The following is a 13,015-nucleotide window of genomic DNA, read 5'->3' as shown; positions in this document are numbered from 1 at the left end:
TCTTAGCTGTACTCCTGAGGACGCACAGTTTCTTATTCCAGATAACTCTTTGCATCCCTCCAGTGTCCTACGGCACTTCCTGCGTTCCCAAGACAGTTCACTGTGTCGTTCAGGAAGCAGTGTCAGAAGCTCACTTTTGTGCTAATTTTTATATGCTCAAAATTGCAGGCTTATGGTATGAGCCGAAATGATTCTGTCCTGAAGCTATGAAGCTATTAGTACCAATTGTATCCATGTCAGATGGATCACTGTTGGTTTGGGTGGTTTTGTTTGCTTTTTGAAAAATAGCAAAAAAATTTATCAATTAAAAGGAGATGACTAACAGTAGCATTTTGTACAAATGTATTTCATTTAAGTAAAGAGTCCCTTGTCACTGGAAATGAATGAATACATTTTATAATGGCATTTAACTTTAAACATAATTGTCTGAATCTTAATTTTTTTCGGATTCCCAGTATAAGAATCCTTTGTTTTCATTACTTGTCTGCTTTGAGAACAGACATAAAAGGAAAATGATGAAAGAAATCTAAAGTCCCGAGTCTCTTCTTGTTTGGGTATATTTCAACAGATGAATATTTAGCAATACTGCAAACCTCAGTGGGACTAATTTTTTTTTTTTTCCCTTTCTGGTGACATTTAAAGAAATGCTTTACGTAAAGAGAAAATATGTTCTTAATCTGTATATTTATACCTAAATTTTCTTTTTTGATTTTTAAAGATATATTTGATATCAGAAAAATTGTAACCCTCTGCTTTGGTAACTAACACAGTAGTCGAGGAGCCTGACAGTCTGAGGAATTTCCATGCTGATGACATCTTGTTTTTATGCTCCTGGAGGAGAAGGTTTGATGCACTTTCACATTCAAGAGGGTATGAAATTTGTTGTATAGATTAGAAATGCGTATGTGAGAAAATGTCTTAATCAGTTACTACTGTGATCGAACATAGGGGGTCATAAGGATTGTTGCAGTTGACACGTCTTACATTAGGCCTGCTCAAATAAGCATTCAAAAAGTAAATCCAAAAATCTTCTTCAGACAATTCAGACCAACCTGCTCTTTGGAAAAGTTCCTTCATACCTGGGACAATTATTCGTTATTTACTCACTAATATGAAAAAATAAAAAATAAAAGGTAGGATTACTTTTCTCCTGTGTGCTGATTTCAGATATTATCTATACCTACTGCAGTATCATTATAAATGATCTCGTTTACCTAAATTATTTTTATTTTACCAAGGTCAGAAGAGAGAAGATGGAATGGGTAGTAGTGTACCCTGCAATATACAAAATCGTGTTGCCTAAAAGAAGACTTGCATGTGTGCAGGCTTTGTTTAGATCCCATGATGTTCCCCAAGCAATAAGCTAGAACAGTACTCTGTCTTCAGTGATGACTGCCTCCCATCTGGTAGTGATAAATTGGAGTTGTAGCTTTACAATGTTTCTAAGCTTCACATATTAATTTGTCAAATGGATTTTTGATATGTGGAAAATATATTATTGTTGCATATGTTTCAGACATATTTATTTTTCCTTTGAGCATTAAATGTACTGTGAATTATTTCTGAGGCTCTAGCTACATTTCATAGTTCTCATAAACATTTTCATCAAAGTAAGGTTGCTTGCCATATTCTTCTTGATTGGTCTTCCAGCAGGTTTAGAGTTTCAGCAGCTATACCTTCATGTAAGTGGGAGCATAAATAATTAATTTACAAGGATGGATGCTGAAAGTTTATCTTCAGGACAGTTGTCACAGTAGTCATGCTGTGGATGACTGGATTTAGTTTTCATTAGACATTAATCATATGGCTATTACTTTGTGCCAAATAGAGTTCACATTGCAAACATCTTTTCCATTCTGCTATTCAATGGTCTATATACAGCACACAATCAGTACCAAGTATTTTCATGGTAATAGCTGGCTGGAATTAATTTTATATTAATTCTATATCAGTTATTGTACTTTGGACAGACATGCAGAATGGGAATCCCTACTGATCCTGAAAAACTGAGGATCAGTTTTTGCACAAGCTTTGCATAAAGTCCCTGACAGTTGTGCTTCCTTTTGCGTAATTTTAGGACTCTGAGTTTATTTTGTCTACAAGAATACCTGCAGTACCGTATCTTGTATTTATCAAACCCAAAGAAGCAGGTTGCTTCATTATTAGTAAATTTTGCTCCTGTAAGTGCTCCAAATATATATATTTTTAAATGTTAGGCCAGGTTTTATAAATAGCAGTGCAAAAGATTTTAAGGTCTTTGGCATTTTTTCTGTTATTTAAGAAGTGGGAATGTGCGGTATAACTTCTATCACTTCAAAGTTGTTGTAATTTTGCTCTTTTTTATGATGGGATTTGCTTGATGCAGAAAGACAATGAAATAGTTAAGAGATTTATTGTGTACCCTCTTCCTATATTGTTTTCTTTTTTATAGGCATAAATGCTTTTTTGTTGTTGAATTTTGTGACTTGTAATTAAGGATTGAATGCTTGTCAGGGATCCCCTGCATCTAACAGAAGCTTTTATTGATGTTTTTTAGAAAATGTTGAACATTATATCAGTCCTTCGTGACTCTGTTCTACCTCTATGTAGTGCTGGTTACTGAGTGTAATCTGTAAATCGTGTCAATCTGCTAGTACCAGGCATTCCGTGTCCAGACTTACTGTACCAATAATAGAAACAGATGGTTTAGGACTGCCCTGATCATTGCTTTATACTCTTTCTCACCTCAAAACTACCTTATTTATGAAAGTAATTAATTCATTGTGGCTAGTGGCAGAACAAGGTTTAGCTGTCATTACCACGCTAAAATCTATTCTCTGATTTTGAGCAACAGTTAAAGTTTCTCCAGATATATTCCATCTCTCTTCAGTATGATTTTTTTTTTTTCCTGAGGTCCTCAATAATTCCTTTTAATTTGTTTGGGGAAAAAAAAATGTTTGAAAATTGTTCAAAAAAAATGTCTTAAGTGTATTAATTGTAAAATACCTCTTAGAATATCTCTTAGAAAGGCTTTTTCATGCCTTTGTCAAATGGATGTGGTGATGGTGCCTGAAGTGGTACAGGTTGCAACTAACTGCCCCAATTGCATTCATGCTGTGTAGAACACAACATACTTCTAGGTAGAGAGTGCATATATGGTTCGGGCTTTTTTTTTCTTACTACTGTTTTTTTTTCCGTGTTACTATGTCACTTTGGAATAAAATTTGACCACTTCTTGAATAATGATATTTATTTACTTATTTACTTTTAATGCCTATAGGGAAATTGGTGGCCAAGTTAAAGTAGGGTCGAGGTTTTGGTGTGTGGCTGTTGACCAAAATCAGCTCTGCAGGAACCCTTTTCTATTAAAAATCAAAGATGTCACCTTTGGTGGTGGTGGTATTTGTAGCTCCTCTCTGATTTCAGCTTTCAACTTTGATTTCTAAATTGTTGGTTGTACGATAAAAATAACTAAAACTCTGCTGTTACATTTATCCTTTGGTGATTCAATGATGTTGCATACCAAGATAAAAAATAAAATAAAAACTAACTCCCTTTTTGAATATCAACAGAATGACAGCAAACCCCTAAGAACTAGGTGCTTTGCAAAGCCTTATATCTGAAGGCATAATCTTTTAGAGGGAGCTACAATTTATCCCACACTTCAATTTCCAGCTTGGAGTGCATTTCAAAGCTGAATGATCTGTGTCAGTCTCTTAAAAGAGGACAAAGTGCCTGCTTGCTTTTAAAGATTTCACTGGTTTGACTTTACTGTTTTCTTGTATTCTAATGCCATCTTCCTGTTTTTCTTTTGAATGTAACACCTAAAAGGTGACCACCCAATGTTCTTCATCAAGATAAACATTTCCTTCTTTGTTTGAAACACCAAAAGAGAAATGCTTTCACTATAATCTGAAAATGCTGAGTATATCAGGGTGGTACTTGGTTTTAGTTGTATTTATTGTCAACTACCACTTGATGTTTACCGTTCTGTTATGAAAAATAAATCTGGCATTGATCCATTCTATCTTCCAGAATTAAGTTGATGTAGAAATCTCACTTGAAGATATGGAAAGACTTTAGCTGCTTTTGTAGCTCCATTTGAATACAGAAGTCCAAAAAAACAAAACAAAACAAAACAAAAAAACTCTACTGCAGAAGTATTTAGATTCCTTAGGGCTTTTCTCTTCTTTTTTTTTTTTTTTTTTTCCCTGAATACAATTTCATATTTCATGATGGAGAATCATGACCTGTAGTCAGTGCTTCTTCAGACAAATAGAAAACCTTCTTTGCTGCTCAATTTTAACAGTATTTTAGCAGTAGCTTTTGTTTTTATTGATTTTTACTCCTTAAATCTATTCAGTCTTAAAGGTATTTTAAAGTCATAGTTGACCTACGGGATATGAAAAGGATGCTGAAGCAATCTGTCAGAGGGAAAACATTTTTGTTTTGTTATCGGAAGTGCTAATCCTAAGTACACAGAATATTACATTGCACAGAAAATGATTTAGTACAAGTGACACAAGTTTTGAGTTCTCAGGTTTTTGGATTCTGTTTCTTCTGATAAAATCAAAATTAAAGCCCTTCCATCTGCTTTTTAGCTGGCTAAAGATTGAATCAGTCTGTAGAAGACAATTATTTAAATATAATTTTGGTAATTTAATTGTACCAGATGTAACAGGTGAAATGCGGTATTTCTGAGGTTTTGCTTTGAGTATAGGTAGGTCCCAGAAATACCTTTAAATAACACTGCAGATAAGCAAGTATACCTTCTTTAAGTGTTCATTTTTGTTTGTATGTAGTGTTTACAACTCAACATTTATAAACACATTTCTTTGTAAAATCTTTCAAATTTAATACTCAATTTTTACCATCTGTGTACTGTTTGGGGATTATTTTTTATTTACACATGAATCTAGTTGTTTGAGTTTATTGACTGTCTGCTACTTTCAGAATTCGTGCTATAAAATCATTCCTGACATTCATTTATGACTTTGTTGCTTTCTTATCTGCCTACTCTTTCCTTGGAGATGAAATATGGAAATGTCAATTCTGCCTGCTGTCATCATTGCAAAGAACTTGGTGTTTCTGTGCTCTCTAGTTATTTAACTGAATTCCCTAGTGTTTTATTGCATTTGGAAAATTGATCTTAGTGTTACAGCCCATTGCAAGGTACAGTAGAATCCAAGAATCTTTTCTTACTTTTGGTGAGCAATCTAAATTCCCATTGATTAGAGTAACTTGAAGCAGGATGGTTTTGACTACACTGGATTATTAGTTTTCTAATCTACATTCTTATTTGGCTAGGTATTTATCATTGATTCTGTGGGTTGGGATCATATGGTCAATATTTTGTGATTAGTGATGACATTTGTTAAATTGAGGCGATATGGAGAATAGTCTCAGTCTTTTGAAAAGCCACTGTTTAAAGAATATAAGTAAGAATTTGTAATGAACTAAGTAGCCAAGGAATTGCTGATAATTCTTCATCATTTACAGTTGACAGCTAGGATGATCCCCTTACAGAAGCGTTTCATAGCTTTGAGCTGACATCATTTAATCTGCTACTTAAATCTTTAAGAATTTCCTGTATGGGTACCTGCTCAAAACAATGTGCAACTGCTGTGCAAACGTACAACAAGATGTGTGTTTTTGTGGTGACCATTCTATTCCTCAGCTGGGTAGCGACAATATAATGGGGTGAATATTCCTTGTTTTCACCTAAGTTGTGAGACTACTGGGTGATGAGTAAGCTCTTAAGCTAGGTACTTCAATATTCTCTTTCCATTCTGTTAAGGTTTTGTTCATGAAGACAAAACAACAAACAAAACCAAACAAAAACACTTCTGAGAATCTGCCATCTTAATTTCTGGTCAAGTTGAATCAAAGCTACAAGGCGTGATTTTGGAGGAATGATGTGATATCTCTGTAACTTGAATTTAAAGATCTACAGGACTTTAATTCTTGTCTGTATCTTTACAGGCAGCTCTAGTTTGTGAAGCTGGAAGCTTTCAGCGAGAATTTGTCTCTGATCCTTACTTGCTTTCCCACTCTTTCTTCTCCTTCTCCTCCCATATTCCTCTTCCTGGGTTTATTCTTGTTTACCAGCAGTATCTGATAGGATCATCTTCCTCATGTACATCTCTTCTGCCCAGTGAATAAAGCAGGGCTAATCTAAGAGTGCAGTGAGACATCTGAGTGAATGGGAAGGTAATTGGGAATTTGTATTTGCCTTCTAAGTGGCTTTGTAAGTTGTGCTCACGAGTTACTCTGTGGGACTAGTAATATATTTTAGACAGTCTTCTTCACCTGTAGTCTCTGATATTATATATTCTCACCACAAACCCTGAAGCTCAACTTTTCTGTAAATGAAGAAGACCACTTGACAACATTATCATTAGAACACTCCAGGGTAATTTACAAGTAGTAATTCAGAGGATACTTCCTGTCTTGGCAGTGTTTCCAGCTACTACAGTTTTAATTCATTTCAGAATTTATTGTAGTTCTGCAAGTAAAAATTTATATGAAATGGATACTTCAGACTAAAATGGGGTACTGTATTTTATTACTGTCTGTATACATCCTTTTCCTCTGTACTTCTGGCTCAGGTCTTAATTTTTTCGATAGGATGTTTCAGAGAAATTCTCGGTGATCTCTTGGGTTATGGTGCTTTCATTTCATTGCTCTTGATTATTTTGAACCATGAGATATGTATTAGCTGTGCCTCTTTGGACACAGTGCATGGAGGGGTTTATCTTAAAATTTACCTACAGCCATCATGCTCAGAAGGGAATGAGAACCTGATTAGTATCTGTTATGCTGGCATTAAACTATACCTGAATACCACCTCTTTCCTCACCTGAGTGTTATCTTGAAGTGCAAAACCAGGCTTATGCAACTGTGTGCAACTTTCTGACAATTGTTGCCCTTTATTTGCTTGGGGGGTGGCAAAAACTCTGAAATCCAACAGCATTTTTCCATTGAAAGCTTTCAATTGCCTTAAAATATTTAGACAAATAGGATAGGGAAAAAGGCTAGCTTTTTCTTATAAAAAATATGCATAGGATAATAGACTCGCGAGCTGGAGCAGTTGACAGAACTCCTCTGCTGAGATGATTCATTATATTGCACTTTTGTCTACTAGTATGATGTTGTTAGTAAACTGTCAAAGACTGAGCTCTGTTGCTGTCGCTTTTGTATAAACCTAATAGAAAATATGATCTCAAAGAATGAGCAATTTAAAGTAAAAGGAAAACAAATACAAAAATGTAATACGTAGCATCAAAGCTGGTAATTTAATATGGTAAGACCTAAAATAAGAGGCAGCAGTCCTACCTACTCATCCAAGCCTGATCCGGTGCAAGTTTTTCCCCCGTTTGCCTTTTAACCTAATTTTTAAAAGACTATTTTCTGAAACTCTTTTTCCAGTTTCATCTTTTTTTTGTTGTTTTCATTACCCAAGCTGCTTTTTCCTTTACAGACTGTGTATTCCAAATATACAGTTTCTTTCTTAATGCAACTTCACTGTATTTATTTCTGCAGATGATTTTTGTTTCTACCTTCATAGAGAAGATGTAAGATTTATCTGTTGCTTGTGTATTCTTCCTGCCAATTTATGACTAAATAAAAAATAATTTATTTACTTACACAGAGAAAGAGAAATGAACATATTGTAGTACATTTTTGTGTACATATGTCTAGAATTCTGTAATTATTCTTCTAGTAAATGTGTTGATTTAATCTGAAGCCAACTGTTTTTCCAGTATTTTTGCAAGTCATAGTCTCCTTTCCACTTTAAATTTAGTGTCTGATTCTTACCAAAGCAAATAATGAACAAGATTTAGGATTGAAATTTTAAAACTCTGAAATTTTTATTTGAATAATTTGATTTAAAAAGAACCACATGCATTGGTAATGCAGAGCATATTTTCATTGAGCATGTTTTTTAAGATGTATTTTTGAACATGTCTTTTACTTAGAGTGTTAAGAGAAACCACAAGACAGGATTGATTCGTGTTGTCTAGGATATAAAGGATCGTTAGTCTGGATCTGAATTGCTATGAAGATACTAGGAAATGCAGATTCTTAAATTCCAAATCTTTACTTTTACTATATGCTAATAATTTTATTTTTTTTTTCAGAGATACGTAATCTAAAAAAGGTTTGGTTGACTATTCATTTCCAGCTTTCCTAACAAATGTCTCTTATATATGTGGTTATAATGTCAGCACCCTAATGAATCAACCCTAAAATGGTCAGTTGAAAGGGACAATTCTGTGTTTTAAGATAAAAGCATCGAATATTGGTGTCAGTTGGTTACTCTATTACCATCTTGTTTGCTAGTATACTTGAACACAATGACAGTAATTGTTCTGTGTTCCTTTTTGGAGACAAGTGGCATAAGACCTCTTGGTTTTAGGAGCAACTACTGTAGGTTTTTTCCTCTTAAATTCACAAGATGTTTCCTCAGTATGGTTTTTGCTTCAGTTTGTGGAAAATATGCATTTCCTGTGATTGTTTTGTTGAATAGTATGCCGTTATTTAAACAGAAGGAATACAAGTTGAGAGTTTAAGAATTTTGTATTTATATATAAGGTACACAACATAGGAAAAAATTATTAGCATATGAACCTGCAAATCATAGGTATTGAGAGGTAGCTTTTGTTCTCTGGTAAAAGAGGGAATTACTAGATTGAGAAATGGATGGAGGAGAAGCAGGAAGAGTAATAGATATTCACAGGAAGTTAAAATTCAGGCTTTGCTGCTGTAACTTACGTGGCAGCTTATTTCCTGGTAAAGTACACGTTCTCTCAGAGATCTATCTTGGCCATTTGGTGACAAAACCGGGATGTTCACTGGAAATGTGGAGGTAAATGCATTCTCTCGCTGCTTTTGGAATATTTTATCCTGCCTGGAAAATAGTTTCAGGTTTAAAATAGCTTTATCTGTTGTCAGTGCAAGAATAAATACTGAAGTGCATCATCTGTTAGGGAGGAGAAGGAATTATTATGGCATAGCATATGTACTGTGAAAAAGTCTATATTGTAGGTGACACAGTAATGACTGAAGCATATGTATTCATCTGTGGGTAGTGAGTAGAAGCATTTATCTGGAGAACTGTTAGTTCAGGTATTCTGTTTTATTTTACTTAAAATCACTTTTGCATTCAAAATTTGGGATTTAACTAGGCTTATTATGTGTATGGGACTGAAGTCTGCAAGGCACAGGCTGAAAAGATGTTCGTTGTGAGCCTTTTTGTAAGGAAAAGGCCAGCACTCAGCCTTATTTAAGCTATTACTTAGATTCTTCTTTAGCCTCCAAATTCATGATAAATCACGACTTTGTAGCAATGGCAAATAGAGCATTTTGCAATTTCCTGGAAACGGGGAAACTATTTCTCTTACCTATATGCTTTGCTTTCAAAATCACTTCACAACTGAAGGTGGAATGTGACCTGGTGTGAAGGAAAAAAGATAGAGTTGCTGTTGATTTCTTAGCTTTCTGGTACCTGAGTAATGCATTATCTGTCACTCTTTGTACTTTAAAGTCCTCTCCTCTGAGGAATGTCCCTGTATGCTTCTCTTGACCTTAAAGTGTGTTGTAATTGAGCAAATGAAGTTGTAAATTTTTGTCCTTAGCAGCTCCCAAAAGAATTTTGAACAGCATTGGTGAAAATGGACCTCTGATTGTTACTCACTAAGCTATACACTGGCAAAGCTCTGCTAAGCAATAGATGTTTTAGTATCTGAAGTCTTGTTGATTTTTGTAACAGTGTATTTAGAAATTATGTGGATAGATATAAAAATGCAATGCTCGTATAATTATGCATATTTATGAATATGTGGTAGCCTGATTTCTAAACATGTTGATCAAGTTTGATTTAGGTAAGCACACTTAATAGTATTACCCTTACAAATGAGATTCTCGAATTCTTTGCTTTGAATCTTTTAATGAGTCTTAGTTATTCTAATTTTATTTATTTTTTTGTATTCTGCTTTTCTCCAACAGGAAGGAACTTGAGACCTTCAAAGGTAAGTCCTGTTTTTCATTTTCTACTTGAATATTTGTAAGAATTACGGTAATTCTTTTCTAAATTAAACTAATAAGGAGCTGTTCCAGTTCTACATTTGGTAACGTGAATGTTATTTCAAACCCAGCAGGCTCTTTCTTTTTAAGTTTACCTGTTCTTGCTACTGGTTTCATTGGGAGAGTCATAATCATAGGAAGAACACAGAGGCTACTGTTGTCTTAGCCAGGTTTCAGAGATTTGGCATCTAATTCAAGTCTCTCCTTTGGTCTTCGATTTTGGAAGTTAAGAGCTTAGTCTTCTGTTAACTGTCATTTCTAGCATGAATGTATTTTTAACATGTGTTGCAGGCTGTTACTTGTTAGACTTTTGTCTAGATGTTCTAGGATATTTTCAAAGTATTATGCTACATCAGACAAATACTTTTTTTTTTTTTTTTTGGCTCAAACGTGGATATAAATGCAGATACATACGCGTATCTGTCCTAAACAATATGCAATGGCTAGGAACTCTGTCACGTATTATTGCTTTGTACTGTGATGCGTAGGTGGAACACATTACCATTTTCAGTAAATTTTAAATTCAGGTTTACTCTACCTACTAATGTTAATGTATGATCAGCTTGAGAATTACTATAATCTTTTGCTTTGAATAAGGTGTGACTGTGGCTTTGTGACTAGTCTTTATTTTTGAGAACAAAGTCAAGTACGTTGACTTACGCCAATTAATTGTCTCTTCAGATTGAAAGAAGGGCTGGAAATTTCTATCAACTGCATTCCTCTTTGCCTTTTCAGTCATTACTATCTCATCCTTACATAATGCTAAAAAAAAAAAAAAAAAAAAAAGGAAAATAATAAAGCTAACATTAACAGACAAGCAACACAGATTATGTAAAATGTCACTTTATCTGTAGCTTACCATAACAACTCTTTTTTTTCATTGATTTGACAGCTTTCAACACAGACTAGCTCAATACAAAACCAACGATAATGCTAAGCTTGTTCTGTTCCACGAGGCAGCTACTTTGTAGTACCTGATGCTTGGGAGAATACCAAATCCTGTTATTCTTGTTTGTATTGATTAAAGGGTTTAAATGAGTTTCTAGAAATGAGGAGGATGGTTTTCAAAGTTACTTTTCTTGGATTCTCCTTTTTTTCCCCATAGAGATAATACCTTCTTGTTACACTGTTAAAATTATTTCACAAAGATGAATATTTTCATGCAGATGGAAGGTGTTAGTTGTGTAACTACCTTGAAATGTATACCCAACTAAGCAACTGGCTCATATAGATGCATACAGATTTCCAATACTTGTTATGAAGGCTTGTCTTACTAGCCAAGAGGTTTTTACTTAGTACAAAGAGAGAAAAAACTGCAAACAGATTCCAAGAAAAAGGGCAAAGGCTTTGTTTGTTTCTTTACTGAGAAGTTCAAATGCAATCTGTGGCTAGCACAGTCAATATCAATGGCAAAGGAGTAGGATCTCACACTGTAACAAGGAAAGGCCAGGTTAGAGGGTACTCTGGGTCTGCTGGATGTTTTCAAGCCAACTGATCAAATTTATTCTACAGTACTTAGAAGAATTGGTGGAAGCTATGGAAGGCTGGAAAAGCACAAACGTGGTGACAAATCTTTAAAAATGGAAATGAAACGTCAGCCTAATTGCTGTGTTTTTTTCATACGTTGAACTGATGGATAAGGTTGTACACGTCAGAAAAAGAAAGAAGTAATAGCTAGCATTTTTGAAAGTAGTTGTGTCGAACAAGTCTAAATTCTTTATAAGGCGGCAACAATATGGTTTAAAATTAACAATAGATGCCTTCTTTTAACTGTGGGAACAGTTTGTACTGACATTATCCCAGGAAACTGAGATTAAACTACTTAACAGTGTGTGCGTAGCTGATTGGAAATCCATACCCGGAAGACAGAAATTTTCATGGTTTCTTAAATATTAAGTCATCTACTTTCTCAGATCTGATGCTGCTCTGAATTCTTCTTGTTAATGGGGGTGGCGAATGAGAACCACAGACTGGCTTCAGTCAGTCTTTTTCTGGCCTTGGGGAGCTTCAGCCAATTTTTGAGTACCACAGCATGCATTTCATCAGCTGAATAGAAGCAGAGGAGTGAAAGCGTCCTCCTCACGATGGATTCGTGATTATGGAGTGACAGATGTGTCAGTTCTGTAGCAGCTTTGCCCAGTCTAACTGGTGGCTCCTTCTTGCATGTTTCTTTTTTAAGCTGCTTCCAAGGCTCTCTAGATTTGTGCAGAAAATGATCCGTCATTTCGTTTTGATTGATAAAGCAAGCAGAAAAAGCTAATTAGATGGCTCTAGAACTGCTGGCACAGGAGGAAAAGGCTGGGGAGCACATCTAAGTTACCAGTGTAACAGTGTTACGTTACCTAACACATTTTAAGGATGAGATGAGGAACCACTGAGCAAAGCAGTCAAAAGATGTTATCTTAAATATTGCAGGTAATTTTGGTTTGCTGTATTCAGAAAAGGTTGGTTCAAACCTTTAGATTAAATAAGGAGTAGTTGTGTAGATTATTCTTTACATTTTATATTGCAATATAGACGACAACCTCAAGCAATTCATCCTTGCATAACTGTGCAAACTGAAATGTGCTCAAGAACATTGTCCATAAAATAGCCAGCACAGAGGCCAGGAACAAAGAGCTGTTTAAAGTGGGGGCACTACAGTTTGGGGGAAGGGGAGAAGAAGGCAGTCAGTACCTTCTACAGATGGTATATTTGGACATTTGAGCTGGGTAATGGTTCTAATTACCAGAGCCCAGAGGTTCTGGAGATGCTACCCAGTATATACTATGCTCCTGTCATCTAATTGAGTTTAACCTGGAGCTTAAAAGGTTTATGAGAAAGATAACATGAAGTGACATGCTTTCATTAGTAAGGGAGTGGACACTGGACATGGATTACTTCCAGGACTGTGGAGAAAGAAGTCAAATCAGAAAAGTTAGAAACAAGGTAGAATAGGAAAAAATAAAAA

The 13,015-nt window shown here is 35.0% G+C and overlaps 1 protein-coding gene across 1 annotated transcript in view; it reads left to right on the top strand.

Moving 5' to 3' along the window:
• Positions 1-13,015, top strand: part of DTNBP1 (dystrobrevin binding protein 1) — a 69,275-nt gene that overhangs the window by 19,352 nt on the left and 36,908 nt on the right. Inside the window, exon 7 of the mRNA XM_084507784.1 lies at positions 9,988-10,010. Within this exon, the coding sequence (XP_084363910.1) occupies positions 9,988-10,010 (23 nt within the window). The remainder of the gene's footprint in view (positions 1-9,987; positions 10,011-13,015) is intronic.

Source organism: Aythya ferina (assembly GCF_964211825.1).
Source record: "Aythya ferina genome assembly, chromosome: 2".
In the NCBI taxonomy this organism is placed as follows: Eukaryota; Metazoa; Chordata; class Aves; order Anseriformes; family Anatidae; genus Aythya; species Aythya ferina.
This window is presented reverse-complemented; position numbering and strand designations above follow the sequence as displayed.